At 41.5% G+C, this 15,738-nt stretch overlaps 1 protein-coding gene across 1 annotated transcript; it reads left to right on the plus strand.

The window, feature by feature from the left end:
• The first annotated feature begins 1,916 nt into the window (after positions 1 to 1,916).
• Acot6 (acyl-CoA thioesterase 6) lies at positions 1,917 to 9,637 on the plus strand. Its single transcript, XM_047540011.1, has 3 exons — positions 1,917 to 2,505; positions 5,908 to 6,110; positions 7,733 to 9,637. The coding sequence occupies exons 1-3, from the start codon at positions 2,049 to 2,051 to the stop codon at positions 8,336 to 8,338; spliced, it is 1,266 nt and encodes a 421-aa protein (XP_047395967.1). The 5' UTR covers positions 1,917 to 2,048; the 3' UTR covers positions 8,339 to 9,637.
• The last annotated feature ends 6,101 nt before the right edge of the window (positions 9,638 to 15,738 follow it).

Raw genomic sequence — 15,738 nt, forward strand, 5'->3', positions numbered from 1 at the left:
AAGCTATTGTTCTCCATATATATGTGTGTGTGTGTGTGTGCACATATATATATATATATATATATATATATATATATATGAAATATATCACACATTACTAGAATTCTGCATTGAGAATTAGTGGATTTCCTGCCACTTATTACAGGTGTGATTTTCAGAGACTTAATACCCACCAAACCTCAGGTTCCTCCATGTGATGTTTGGAAAATACTCATGTCTTGCACATACATTAAACTTTATATGCAAAACAGATAGGACACTGGTGAAGGATAGTTACTATATATATTCTCTATATGATGGTTTATACATTTTTACATCAATCAAAAGACATATCCTTAAATATTCATACCATTATCTCTGACAGTCCCAAAATGGAAAGTACTGAATGTCCACTGGCAGTAAAATGGATAAATTCTTTTATGATCACAAATATAATACTATTTAGCAGTGATTGTGAAAAACCTACAACTACACTGAACAGTATTGCTGACTCTCACAAATATAGTGTTGAGTGAAAATTGACAGGATTCATTCCCACAAAGTGCAATGAAAAACTCACCTTTGGCACTGGAATCAGTATAGAGTACTGCTATGGTCTGAATATGCTTGGTATCCCCCAAAGGCCCCTGTGTTGAAAGCTTGAACCCTGGGGGAGTGTTCCTGGGAGGTGATGGAAACTTGGAGAAGGGAATCCTACTGGGGGGCCCTTAGGTCGTTGGGGGTGTTCCTTGAAGGGGACCCTGTGATCTCAGTCTCTCAGTCTGTCTCCTTTTTTATGGCTTGTGACGTGTATGCACAGGCACTCCTCACCACTGGCATCTAGTGCCCTCACCAGAAGCCCAAACCAATTGGGCCTTCTGATTTTGGACTAAAACCTGTAGCACTATGAGCTAAATAAAACTTTTCTTTTTATAAGTCAATTGTCTCAGGTATTTCCTTGTAGAATTACAAGGTGAAAAATGCAAGCATATTTGGGGAAGAGGGAAATGTCTGGGACAGGACAAAGAGTGGCATCTGGGGTAATGATCTGCTTCTGGTCCTGGATCATGGGTTGGGTGCATAGGTATATATGTATGCACATATGTGAAAACTCGCTGAATTATGGTTACCCACGGTTACCATGGAATTCTTTTGTTATTGTTGTTTTGTGTTTTTTGTTTTGTTTTGGGTTTTTGCTGTTCTGGGAATCAAAGTGGGTCTCAGGAATGCTGGATAAACCTCTATCATGGAGGTATAAACCCGGCCCAAGATCTTTTTAAATGTAAAATTGTTATGGCTTGAAAGTGTCTATCAGTGTTCATGTGTTGGAAACTTAATCTCAAATACCACAGTGTTGAAATGTGGGCCCTGTAAGAAGGATTGAATAGATTCATGCATTTACAGCAGGAATGGGTTAGTTTTCTCTGCAGCAGGCTCCTGCTAAAAATGAGTGCTTCCTTCCCACCACTATTTTCCCCCCTTTTGGTGCTGAGGCTTGAACCCAGAGTACACGCTCTACAAGCGAGCTACACCCGCAGCTCTATCTTTCTCACACTTTTCTTACATGCTCTTTTGCTGTTCTGCCATGGAATGACATGGCAAGAAGGCCCCTCTGACTTGAACTTCTAACCTTCAAAATGTTAGACATGAATCCCTATTTTTTTGTAAGTTATCTGATATCAGGCATTCTGATATCTGCCTAAGAGAAAAAGTTATAACTTACTGAAAGGTTAAAAAAAGAAAAAAAAAAAAACTGCTAAGAAACCCACGGAATGGCTGAACTTTGTCTTGATTGCATTCACTGATCATGTCACCATCCAACAACCTGGACTCAAACGAGTGGGAGTGGAGAGGCAGAGAATGCTCCTCTGGACATGTCCACCCCTACTGCCAGAACTTCTGACGTCGGGTCGGCCCGCCCAGGGACTACATCTTGGATCTCAGACCAGTTCTCGGCGTGGAGTCGACCGGTCTGAGCTCCAAGATACTCTCTGTGATTTCTGGGACTCAATCAGGCGCGCCACACATCATTCCCAAGGGGCCTCTTGCTTATCGGCTCAAGGTCCACCATGGCTGCGAGACTGATCCTAGAGCCCGCGGGCGGCTGCTGCTGGGACCAGCCGGTGCGCATCGCCGTGCGCGGCCTGGTACCCGAGCAGCCCGTCACGCTGCGCGCGTCCCTGCGCGACGAAAAGGGCGCGCTTTTCCGGGCCCACGCGCACTACCGCGCGGACGCCGGGGGCGAGCTGGACCTGGCGCGCGCACCCGCGCTGGGCGGCAGCTTCGCCGGCCTGGAGCCCATGGGGCTGATTTGGGCCATGGAGCCTGACAAGCCGTACTGGCGCCTGCTGAAGCGGGACGTGCAGACGCCCTTCGTGGTGGAGCTGGAGGTGCTGGATGGCCACGAGCCCGACGGCGGGCGTCTGCTGGCCCGGGCGCTGCACGAGCGCCACTTCATGCGGCCTGGGGTGCGGCGGGTGCCGGTGCGCGAAGGTCGGGTGCGGGCCACGCTCTTCCTGCCTCCAGGTGAGTCCCCTCTGCGCATAACCTGATCCAGTCGTTGGAACCCGGACTAGTCTTCTGGCCTGTCCCTCTAACCACGTGCTTGCTGTTCCCTAACACAATCCCTAAGCTCCTCCCCGGGTCTGTCATGAGTTCTGATTCTTTTTAAATTTATTTATTTGCTTTCGGTATTGGCGATTGAAAACAGGGGTGCTCCAGAACTGAGTTACTACCTTCTCCCCTTTTTATTTTTCATTTCGAGACAGCGTCTGGCTCAAGATGCTGACGCTGGTCTAGAACTTGGAATCCTCCAGTCTCAGTCTCCGAGTGACTGGGATATCCCACCCCAAGCAGGTACCGGGGATTGAAACCATGGTAACTGGCTTGATAAACAAGTGCTTTCCGGCTGAGCTATACTCCCCACTACCCAGTGGTTTTGAATGAACGCTTTTGTTTCCTGACACTCCCTGGAGGCATGGTCAATCCCTAAAGTGCATTCAGTTTATATTTATATTTATTGAAATCAATGTTTTGAATATTTATAGCATCACTGCCACCTGAGTGGAAAGGGTGACTTTTGCCTCCTTTCACATCAAATTTCCAAAGAAACTAAAACTCAACCCCCCACCCCCAATAAAGGCAGTCCCTCGAATCATTGAAAACACAAAATTCCCTGACAGTTCACTCCTTCCTATCTTATACATTGTTAGCGGTCGCCTTTCTTGGGGAACACTTGGCATTATCTGGAGACATTTTTGGTTGTCACACTGGAGGGGGAGGTGCTACTGGTCTGTATCAGATAGTGACCAGTGATGCTGCTAAACAACCTGCAATATACAGGACAGCCCCCAGAACAAAGAACTGTCTTGCACAAAATGGCTATAGTGCTGAGGTTGAGAAACCACAGTCTAAGTTAAAAGAGGGTAGAGTCTAGGTAGAAGGGACCTGAATGGTCCACTCCTTCCAACCAAATTCCTGACTTTAACCCCTAGTGTATAAAAGTGCTAGAGTTGCTACAATGCCCAGAATTCATAAACTGAATACTGTGATTATTCCCCAAAATAAGAGAATGCATTTTATTTTTACAGCTCTTTACCAATCCCTAACCTTAAATAGGGCTGCTCACTACACTGTGAACTCCTATGGCTGGAGTAGGGTCTTACACTGTGATGGCTTAGATAGGTGTCCCCCAGTAGCTCAGGTGTTGAGATGATGCGAGAAGGTTTAGAGATGAAATGATTGGGTTATAAGAACCTTAGCTAATGAGTGAATTAATCCCTTGATGGGATTAACTGAGTGGTAACTATAGGCAGGTAGGATGTGGCCTGAGGAGGCGGGTCCCTGGGAGATGTCTTTGGGGTATTTTGTCTTTGTTGAGCAGAGTTCTCTTTCTGCTTCCTGGTGTGGTAACTTCAGCCGCTTCCCATCACCACACTCTTCCTCCACAGTGTTCAGCCTTGCCTCAAGCCCCAAGGAATGGAGCCTGCTGTCTATCTATGGACTGAGACCTCTGAAAAACCATGAACCCCAAAATAAACTTTTCCTCCTCAAAAGTTGTTCTTGTCAGGTCTTTTAGCCATAGCAGCAGACAAGCTGACTAAAACATATATACATTTACAAATCTCTGTATTCCTGGAGACTGGCACAGAAATACAACAGAAACTCCACAGATTCAATAAGAATCTTCTAAAGGCTTTCATTTAAAAGAAGGAAGAAGGACCACTCTTCACACCCAGTTGTAGTACCTGATATCTGGTCAAGTCAATCTTGTACTATTTCAATGTCTACTGTGTGACCCATTTAAAATGTACTGGGATGCAGTAGCTAACCAAATCAGACATGAGCCTCATTTTATTTATAGTCTACTTGAGGATACAGGCAATTACCTATAATACAGCGTAGCAGGTGCTATCATAGGGGAAGGGCAGGCCCAGCTTGTTGTTGGAAATAAATTAAAAGCTATCAAACCCAACTCAGCCTCTGGGGGATCTGGGAAGGCTTTCAGGAATAGAGACTTAAATTTAGGTTCAAAGACTAAGGGGTCAATAAGATCAAAAAAGTAAGGCGGAAGGGTCAAAAACCCAATGAGTGTCCCATGTATTTTTATCTTTAAATCATTTAGTCAATATTAAGTTTCCAATTGGGACAAATTGTGCATATACACAGATATATACACATACGCCTAGGGAGAGATCTTGGATATATTTAATATTAATTATTAATGCATCATAGTATACATACAGACATATGCATATTAGGAATATTTCCAAATGCATATATTCAAATTAACTTTTTTTGAAATGAACTTTTAGTAGTCTTATTTTGAACTTTTGAAATTATGAAGTTTTTTTCTGAAATACATATTGTACATATCTTCAGTTGTGTCGCATATCATTCATTTAAAAAATTTGTTACTCTTGTTGACGTTGTAAATTTACTCATTCACTTCTTTTATACCTCCTAATAAATAAAATAGTTTCTTCTTTTAAAAAAAGTGAGGAGGGAGAGAGAATAGTATTGTAGTTAAATGAAATGGCATATACCAAAGTTCAGGGTCAAAAAAACATGGCACATTTACAGATGGTACTCTTCAAGGCTGGAGCAGAGAGTAGGAGGTGGAAAGTGTACTCTAGTGATCTCCTGAAAATATAGAGCACTCTACAGCTCCATTCTCAAATAGAAGACTAAGAAAAACTAAAAATAAAAGGTGCTAGAAAATGTATGTCTCAGCTGGGTGTAGTGGCTGTAAGCCTGTAAGCCCAGCAGCTCTGGAGGCTGAGGCAGGAGGATAGAGAGTTCAAATTCAGCCTCAACAACTTAGCAAGGCCCTAAGCAACTCAACAAGACCCTGTCTCTAAATAAAATATTTTTAAACGGCGGGGGATGTGACTCAGTGGTTAAGCACCCCAGGTTCAATCTCCCATACCAAAAGAAAATGTATATCTCACTATGTTATTTCTAACTTGGCTTATGTATGTTATTATTGTGAAAACATGTGACAAATTTAGGAGAAAAGAAGGGATTTGCTCCCCCTCCCTTCTCCCTGTAGCTTATTAAAAGCAAAAGAAGTAAAATAAACCAGGCATGGTGACACACGCCCGTCATCCCAGCAACTTGGGAAGCTGAGGTAATCACAGATTGGAAGCCAGCCTCAGCATTTTAGTGAAGCCTTAAGCAACTTATTAAGACCCTGTCTCAAAGAATTAAAAAAAGGGCTGGAGATGTAGCTCAGTGGTAAAGCTTCCCTGGGTTCAATCCCCAGTACCAAAAAAAAAGGAAAGAAAAAAAGAAGTAAAATAAAAAGGGTCCACTTTCACCAACCTCTCCACCCACAAACTCTCTAGCTTTTTGCTGACTGCAGAAATCTCAAAACGAGAATGTCTTTTTGAGAGGCTAAAGCTTCTTGTGATTTGTGGTGTTCCACAGGTGATGGACGCTTCCCTGGGATCATCGATCTGTTTGGAAGTAGTGGGGGCCTTTGTGAATACAGAGCCAGCCTTCTGGCTGGGTATGGTTTTGCTGTGCTTGCTCTGGCTTACTTCAGATTTCAAGACCTCCCTGAATATTTGAATGATATGCGCTTGGAGTACTTTGAAGAAGCTGTAGAGTTTATGCTACGGCATCCAAAGGTGGGTTCTGGTGTTCACTGAATGCAGAGCTGGACATAGAGCTGGATTCAAAAGCCCTACCAGGACACTGGAACTAGAAATAAGCAGGAAGACACTGCCCCTTCAAACGTTACTAGTGGTATTATTTCCATTTCCAACTATCTTTCTCCCTTTTCTAAGACTTGACCATTCAGTTCCTTTTTTAACCATTTACCATAATTCAAAGAGCACTAGGCTAAAACAATACTAACCTTGAGTTCTGGTTCTGTATATACCACACAGCAACCTAATCATCCTGAATAAGACAATTGATCTCTCTAATGTTTAATTTTTCTTATTTATAATATTAATGTAAATGTGTAGTGGGAAAAGTTTGAATATAAAAGACATTTTTGAGACAACTGCTGACTTTTGAATAGGAATAGTGTATTTGATAATATTAAGGAATCGTTATTAATGTTAAGTGATAAAAGAATTATGGCTTGATTTTAAAAAATTGATAGAAAAAAATAATTAAAATATTTTGATGTGACTATAAATGGAATGATACATACTCTGTTACCATCTTGATTTAAAGAGATGCAAACATTCTCATATTAAAATATAAGATGTTCTTCAAGGCCTGTGGGATGGTCTAATCTTAACAAAGTTGCTAAAGCCTGGATGATCTTAAACTGTGAAGGTTAGTTTATTTAGGGGAGATAAGGCCCTGAAAAAAATAAGAAACCAACATATACTACCAGTTCTGCCCCTGAAAGAGGGGCTTCTGCCCTCGACCCTTTGCTTTAGATTACCATACTTTGGCTCTCCTTTGACTGGACCCCTACCCATAGGTTAAGGAGGCTGAGGGGCTTAGGGATTGTGTCCACCTGGAACCCCCATGGTCTCCACCATGCCCGTGGGATCTGGAAACCGAGATTCTCTGCCTAATAGCTCTGAACCTGCTTCTAGGCCCTTTGCCTCTTCTTGGGCCCATCACTATGTATACATACCTAGGCTTTAAACATGCAGATTAGGTGTCTACACAGAGGTATGAGAACCCCTCAAGGTATGTAAAGGATGGCTGGGGTTGTAGCTCAGTGGTACAGCACTTGCCTAGCATATTTGAGACGCTGGGTTCAATTCATAACACCACATACAAATAAATTAAATAAAGGTCCATTAACAACTAAAGTAAAAAAAAAAAAAAAGGTATAGAAAGGAGACAGAAGTGGAAAGAGAAGGAGTCCGAGTCATGGCCCCGAGACTGGAGTCAGTAATTGACTGTTTTCCATGCCATGTCCCAATACAGAATTCCAGAGAGCTCTAAGATTTTAAATTTGAGCCTTAGAAATTGTTATGGTGGTGTATCTATCAAGCTTGGGGGGAAAATAATGTATTTATTAAACAGTTTGCTCATTTGACTTAGGGTATAAGGGCTTCTGTATATATCCTTGACCCAGACTTCACACATATAAGGGGATGACATATATACTAGAAAATCTATTGATTTGCTTATTAGAAAACACACTTTAACTTTGTAGGTGTTACAGAAGAAAGGGAAGCAAATTATATGTGAGAAAGCTACTTAGAGAATGTGCAATCACTGTTTCTGTCTTTACATTAGGAATTCTAGACTTGTTCTCTCTTTGTTTTCTTAACAGGTGAAAGGTCCCAATATTGGGCTCCTTGGTTTCTCCAAAGGAGGTGACCTATGTCTCTCAATGGCTTCTTTCTTGAAGGGCATCACAGCCACTGTACTTATCAATGCCTGTGTGGCCAACACAGTAGCTCCTCTGCATTACAAGGATATTATTATTCCTGTTCTTGGCAGTGAGCTAAGAAAACAAAAAAACACCGACTTAGGCCTTTTGAATTTGGTGGATATCTGGAATGATCCACTGGAGGAACACAACCAACAAAGTCTTATTCCATTGGAAAAGGCGCACGGACCCTTCCTGTTTATTGTTGGTATGGATGATCAGAACTGGAAAAGTGAACTCTATGCTCATATAGCCTCTAAACGGTTACAAGCATATGGAAAAAAAAAACCCCAGGTAATCTACTATCCAGAAACTGGCCATTTTATTGACCCACCTTACTTTCCTCTTTCCAGAGCCTCTGTGCATTCAGTTTTGGGTGAAGCAGTATTCTATGGAGGTGAGCCAAGGGCTCATTCAAAGGCACAGGAAGATGCCTGGCAGCAAATTCTAATTTTCTTCCAAAAATATCTCAATGGTAAAAAATCTGTCCAGCACAGCAAAATATAATTTGGCAATCATAGACCAAATATCATTCATAAAAATCCTAATTGTACAATTTCTCTTGGGTCTACCAGAACACTTAGGAAACTTTTTGTTAGAAAAACAAACTGCTCAGTTTCCTTGTCAGGTCCTCTGGACTCAGCCTTTTCAACCCTCCTGCCGTCACTGCTGGGACCCATTCCTCTCTCCTTGAACTTTACCAAGTGTGTAGGTTTATACCTGATTTTATCTGTATAGGACCAGTCTTCATATTAGGCAAAAGAAATGTAAGAAGTGCTTGCCTGACTCTCAATTACTGGCCTACCTTCAGCCTTGGGTCCCAGTTCTGAGGGTGAGTTTCTGTATTATTCTGAAATCTCACATGCCCTTTGACCCCTAATTGATCTTGGCTGAGCTTTGGGAACTTGTCCACTTGAGTCCTTTAAGGAATGACTTCTGCCACATTTTTACCAGTCTGCATTCCCGAAAGTTTACTCAAGCCTTGTCTCTGACCCCTAGACTGAAGACTGAGGGCACTATATCTGTTGATATACTTCCTTTAGGTTTACCATCTATATGAATTCCCAGTCACTATATGGTAGCTGCCTCTCTGGAGGAATGCCTTGATGCTAAGATTTTCAGGACTTTACCCTGTGGGCTTTGACCTTCATCTTTGGATGTCATGTATACCTGCCAAATCAGATTTCCTCCCAGCACCATCTGTTCCTGTTACTTTCCACGAGGGAAGGACTAGACTGGGTCTGCATAAACCCACTGCAGGTGAAGCACAATCTAGAATCCTGAGATACCACAGCAAAGACTCTTCCCTGAGCACAAAAAATTTTTCTGAGACTGCAGAGAAAACCTGGAGTTTTCTTCACATAAAATCATGGTTTCCTGGGTACATACAAAATCTTTCACCAAACTGAGTCTATCCAAGCAAATGCCCACTGGATCCTAATTAATGAAGTGAAAGTTTACATAGAGGTAACTTAAATTTGACCAAGGTTAAAACTCTTGAGTATCATTCACCATATAGTATAATTTTCCATGATGAGACTACTGAGAGCCTCAGCTTTAACTCACTCTCTGGTACACCTTCCACCCTAGAGATGGGATGGGAAAACCAACATTCATAAAATAAAAACAAAGTTTAGAAATCAATTTATCACAAAGATGGTCCCACTAAGAAACATTAAGTGATATAAAAGTTAGTATTTCTGGGGATGCCTCTACGATAGATAGAAATTTCAGACTTCCCCACTTACTAACTTGTAAGTTGTTAACCTGTCTAGACCTCCATTTCCTCCATCTTTTTTCAAGTGGGGAAAAAAAAATAAAGTAGGTATAGTAATAAGCACTTCACCGCACTGTTGTGATTAAATTAGACAATCCAGGTAATATAATTTAACTTTCAAATATTAGCTATTATTTCTTTGGGTGTGGAGACTAGAACCTGGGAGGATTAAGAATCACATCTAGTTGGTGGGAGAGTTGAGTCAGCCTAATTCCATACCCCAGTGCCTTCACTGACCATTTGGCTCTGCTGCCTTCCAGTCTGAGAAAACACACTCTAATAATGCAATGGGAACTACTGGAAAGTTAATGGTAACTTATGGTTACATAATGAAGGCTCCATAAACCACGCTGGAAAGTTTAGATTTGAAGTGATAAAAATAACTAAGCATTTTAAACATAATGATTCTTTAAAAAGTGCTGCCAATCATTTTTATTTGAAGCTTAGGGCCTTAAAACATTGAAACCCAAAAGGAATTCAGCTGGAGACACTTTCTAAAAGGGAAAATGATAAATAGCAAATCAGAAAGCATAACTGAGTTGAGCCCAGCGTGGCAGTGCACACCCATGATCCCAGCAACTCAGGATGCTGAGGCCAGAGAATCACAAATTCAAGGCCAGTCTTGGCAACTTAGTGTGATCCTGTCTCAAAATAAAATTAAAAAGAAAGGCTGGAATGTAGCCCAGAGGTAAACTCTTCTGAGTTAGATTCCCAGTACAGAAGGGTAGAGTGGGAGGAGAGTGGAGAAGGTCAGGAAGAAAAGAAAGGAAAATATATCCAAGTTTAGAATAGAATGGTGGTTACCAGAGGCTGGAGAGAGCAGAGAGTGGGGGTGGGGGGAGGTTGATCAATTGGTACTAAGTTGCAGTTAGATAGAAGTAAGAAGAGTGTGATACTGCACAGTAGGGTGCCCATAGAAAACAATAGCTACTTTATATTTCGAAAAGCTAGAAGGAAGGATTTTGGATGTTTTTACCATAAAGATATGATAACTGTTTGAGAAGATAGATTTAGCCTGTTGTAAACACTACACAATGTTTACATGTATCAAAACATCACATGGTACCCCATAAGTATGTATAACTTTTATGGTCTTACGTATCAGTTAAAATAAGTTTAAATTAAAAAAAAAGAAAACATAACCAAATTCAACCCATTGTTCTGCTCTTTGTAAACTTAATGCTCTTGAATGCACTTCTATCAGAGTGAGAAAGGCCAATGGACGATTTTGGAAACAAATACATTTTTGTCAACTACTGGTCACTTAAAAATATTTTTGCACGTCTGTTATGTATTTCAGGCAATTAAAAACAAAGAATTCTTAATTATTCCAAATTATTACAAGCTCCTTTATACACTCATTTTAAATGACCTTTGAACCCTGGGAAAATCAAAGCTGTAGAAGACATATTTTTGCAGGTGTTAAAGTGCAGGTATGCATGAAACCCAATATTCATGACCAGTGTATATGATGGATCTGGAGGCAGCCATGTATATATGGCTGAAGGACCAAACAGAGAAGGACTTTAACAAGTGTACTTTTTAAAGAAAACAGAACTGTTGGATGACTCTGAACCAGAAGTTCTTGGTGAAATGCCATTGCTCTCAGTGGCTGATTAGATTCAGAAATCAGGATGCATGGCAATTATGATTTTATTTATGGTAATGAAATAAAACATCTGAAAATGTGATTGTTCCCCCAAACTCAAGATTTAAATATACACCATTTTCCTTGACAATCAGTTTAATGGAATGTGTTCACTTGGATTAATTAACCTCATTTTACCCATGCATTTTTTTTGGGGTGGGGAGGGTACTGGGGATTGAACTCAGGGGCACCAGACTACTGAGTCACATCCCTAGTATCTCAATGAGTTGCTTAGCACCTGGCTTTTTTTTTTTTTATGATCATATAAATTTTTTATTTAATTTGTTGATATAAAGAATTACATTGATAGATTCTCTGCTATTAAATCAATTCTGTGCTCCTGGAATAAACTATTTGGTTGTAACATAATATTTTTTAAATTCACTATTATATTCTGATACTATTTTAGAGATTTTGCATCTATATTTATCTTTCTTTCTTTCTTTCTTTCTTTTTTTTTTTTTTCCTCCCCTCTGAGGGCCTGGGGACTCGAACCGGGGTCCTTGTGCTTGCTAGGACCAACAAGAGCCATTCCTTCAGCTCCATTGCATCTATATAAGTGAATTTGGTTTCTAGTTTTTTAGTATCTTTACAAGGTTTTTAATATTAATGAAGTCAGTACAGTTTTCTTCCCCCTTAATGTGGGGGATGGAACCTGGGGCCTCATTCATGCTAGGTGAGTGCTTGACCTTGAGCCTACATTCCCAACCCTTAGCAAAATTTTTATTTTATTTTTTTGATGGTACTGAGAACTGAACCAGGGATGCTCTATCACTGAGCTATATTATCAACACTTTTTAGTTTTTATTTTAAGTCAGGATCTGGCTAAGATGCCCAGGCTGGCCTGGAACTTGTGATCCTGCCTCAGCCTCCCTGAGTAGCTGGATTACAGGTGTGGGCCATCAGCTGGTTCCTTTCTTTTCTTTTTAACAATGAGAGCATTTATGGCTATCTGTCTTTTCCCAGAGTACAACTTTTAGATTTGGGGACCTGTGTTCCTGAAATTAGTAAAGTTTTCTAAATTAAAAAATATGATGGGGGATAGAGGAGTAGTGCACACTCTGTTGTGGGACACAACTTAACAACAGACTGATCACCACTGAGAAGTCCAAATTTGAGAATATTAGCCAACCAACTGTCTCACACAACGCCCAAAATGGCTATTGGGAGAACAGCCCCGACCATAGGGTTTGCAGGGGTTTTTATGCCATAAGTCAGTACATCAATCATAAGTGTCTGTTGCTATGATTCGAAACTATAAACTAACATCATGAGATCTAAAATCATAAGCAGAAAGGGAAATGGGTCAAAATGACTTTACTTAGGTACAAATTAAAGAATGGTTACTAACATCTAGACAATCACTATTGACATCACTGTTGACATGGTACAGTGTTTAAGAAAATAGGAATAAAAAAAGAGAACAATTTTTCATTATACAAGAATTGCCATTTTGTGTTGCCAAACATGTCATGCTAAGCAACTGATGATGGGTACAGAGGCAGAGTGTTCCCACGGGACAAGTATTTCCTATATACCATGGAGTCTCAGGGTAAAATGGAGTCTGTTCAGTCATTGTCCGTATAGCCTGGCCTTTTACATTTCCATGGAGTCAAATATGTCAACCTGTCACAACTCAAGGACTAGTTTCAACCCCCACACTCCCCTGCCCTGCCTAAAAGAAAAATGGATTTACTAATAGGAAAAGTTGTTAAATGCAAAGCTGGATTAGAGCCAGGAGGAAACTGGGAGATTTGTTTCCAGATCTCAGCTGGATAAGTGTTGGGCTCTTTCAGCTGCAGGCAGAGCATACTTCTGCCCATAGGTCCTCACTGTAAGACCAGAAGGAAAGATGCCAGTAAGTGGAACCAAAGAGGTCGGTCGGTGACTTGTGGAAGTTCACACAACTCACTGCAAAGTTGGCTTGAAAATCAGCTCACAAAGAAGGAATTAATGGAGCCAGAATGGATCTGCTTTTTGGAGTACACCAATAAAATAGAGCTAAGGACACAATCTAGAGAAATGTTTAGAGTAAGTGGGTGCTGGATGCTGGAGCACCTCGATTTTGCAGAGGCTGGCTTTGAACTTGTGATCTTCCGGCCTCAGCCTCTCAAACCACTGGGATTACAGGCATGTGCCACTGCACCCAGTAACCCATTCATTTTAATTAAGGTGTAAATCTGTAGTAGAAATTAAATTTTAATTTATGCTTAACACTACATTCTTCACCACAAAAGATTTAAGTAATACAGACAAAATATAAGATTCTCTTATCTCATTACCTGATCCCAGTCTTCCTCCAAGTTTATTACTGTTATCAATTGAAGTGTACCCTTCCAGAACTTTTTTTTATTCATATACATACAAATATATGGATGAATGGGAAAATACTGTTTTATTTCATGGGTTCAAAGCCTTCTCTCCCAAAAAAACAAAACTAAGCAAAATACAAAAGGCATATGATGTATGCTTTTTTTTTTCTGCACAAAAATATACATTGTTAATCCTTGTTCCAGACCAAAGGAGAATAGGGTTTATTTCTTTATACCTCTAGTTCTACTTTCTCAAAGAGCAAAATCTGTGCTCCCTCATCCCCTCCATCCCAACTAGTTTTAGGGCTTTCTGGTCTGGGCACTGTTTCTGTGCTAGTTCAGATCTCATCCCCAGTCACATTATAGTTCAATCCAGCGTCTCATCTGAAATATTTAAACTTTAGCCGCGACAGTCTTTCTTAATCTGGGGCAAAGGTTGTTTATATCAAAGAAGGAAACGAATTTAGCAGGTACCAGCATACGTGGCTTCCTTCTAGCAGGTTTAGGAAACTGTGCCCCCTGGTGACCAGTGACGGATTTTAGAGGAGGCGACCGGCTGACTTTTTTTTTTTTCCCCCAGAAATCTTCACTTGTTATTTCTGGAGTTGTCATGCAGTAGAATCGGGATAAGATTATCTCTTTCGGGCGGGTTCTCCTTCTCCCTCTTGCAGCTCTTTGCTAAGTGGTGTCCCTGCCCCTGGGCGCTGGCCCTCCGGCCTGTCCGCTTCGGGCCACGTCGTCCTCGGCTGGGGTCAAAGTCACCACATGCCCGCACTCTGTGATTGGCAGCCGGGGATGCTCCTCTGAGTCCTGCTCCAGCCCCGGAAGTTGATGTCCACACGGTCCCTTTTCTAGCAAAAGGCCACGACCTTGACGTCACACCGAAGACTAGGCTGGCAGAGTTGCTCCTGAATATTCGCGTGGAGGGCTCATGGCTCAGCAGCGGGCGACCGGACAGCGACTTCCATTCGCTGGTCCAGTGTGCAGCCTCACTCCGGCCTGCCTCAGCCAGATGCCGAGGAGCATGGTGAAAACTCCCATCCAAGCAGGGGTGACTGCCCACCAACGCATGGCGCAGCCGGCTGGCCGCTGGGCAGGGCGCTGATTCTCCACCCCAGAGCCTGTGGCGCTAGGCGGCAACTCTGCCACCTGCCGGTTTCTGGAGGTCTTTCCGCTGAGCGCCCAGGCCTCGGATTGAGGGACTTAACTGCCTGCTTTTCCTCACCAACCCACTTCCCCCTCTGTTGATGATCTCCTGATGTTAGTTTGTAATTTTGAATCATAGCAATAGACACCTGATTGATGTGAAAGATTGATGTGATTTTTGGTATAAGAATCCCTACAACCCTATGGTTGGGGCTGTTCTCCCAATAGCCATTTTTGAGGGGCATTGTGTGAGACAATCAGTCGGCTGGCTTAATAAAGACTCTCAAATTTGGACTTCTCAGCCGTGATCGGTCTGTTCTTAAGTTGCACCCCATAACATTTCCACCCCCAGGATTCTTAGGAATCAGAGATTTTAAGACATTTTCACTGGGGGTCAGTTTTGGAAACATTGCTGAAGGTACAACCAGATGTCCTTCCAGATTGGGGATTAAATTACTGAACCAAAACAAACAAAATAAACAATATCTCAATCATTTCAAAATAGTGATCAGGTCAGTCACTATATATATATATATATATATATATCCTCCCCCTGTGATTTACCACTGAGCTACATCCCCAGTTCTTTTTATTTTTTATTTTAACAGGATCTCACTAAATTGCTGCGGAGCTCATTAAATTACTGACACTGGTCTATGGACTTGAGATCCTCCTACTTTAGCCTCCCACATTGCTGGGATTACAGGCATGAACAACTGTACCCCAACCCAGGTCAGTATCTTGAAGTTCGTGATTGGAAAACTCTATTCTTAGAATGACTTTGGGATCTCTATACTTGTATATATATTCTGGTTTGCTTCAGAAACTAATCTTGGATCCAGAAATGCTTGAGATTTACCTATTTTTAAAGAGGCAGATCAAGATATACTGAGATATTTGAATAATAAGAAAATCACTGTTGGGACTGGTTTAGTGGTAGAGTACTTGCCTGGCATGAGGGAGTCCCTGGATCCCCAGCACCATAAAAAAAGAAAATTGTCTTTCTGCTAGCGGGGAGCTCAAT

This window comes from Sciurus carolinensis, chromosome 2 (assembly GCF_902686445.1).
Source record: "Sciurus carolinensis chromosome 2, mSciCar1.2, whole genome shotgun sequence".
NCBI classification, from domain to species: Eukaryota; Metazoa; Chordata; class Mammalia; order Rodentia; family Sciuridae; genus Sciurus; species Sciurus carolinensis.

Excerpts from the sequence above, each read along its gene's own strand:
- Acot6 (XM_047540011.1), top strand. The coding sequence starts at position 2,049 with ATGGCTGCGAGACTGATCCTAGAGCCCGCGGGCGGCTGCTGCTGGGAC. Across the intron at positions 2,506-5,907 it reads CACGCTCTTCCTGCCTCCAG|GTGATGGACGCTTCCCTGGG; the intron begins GTGAGTCCCCTC and ends GGTGTTCCACAG. Across the intron at positions 6,111-7,732 it reads TTATGCTACGGCATCCAAAG|GTGAAAGGTCCCAATATTGG; the intron begins GTGGGTTCTGGT and ends TTTTCTTAACAG.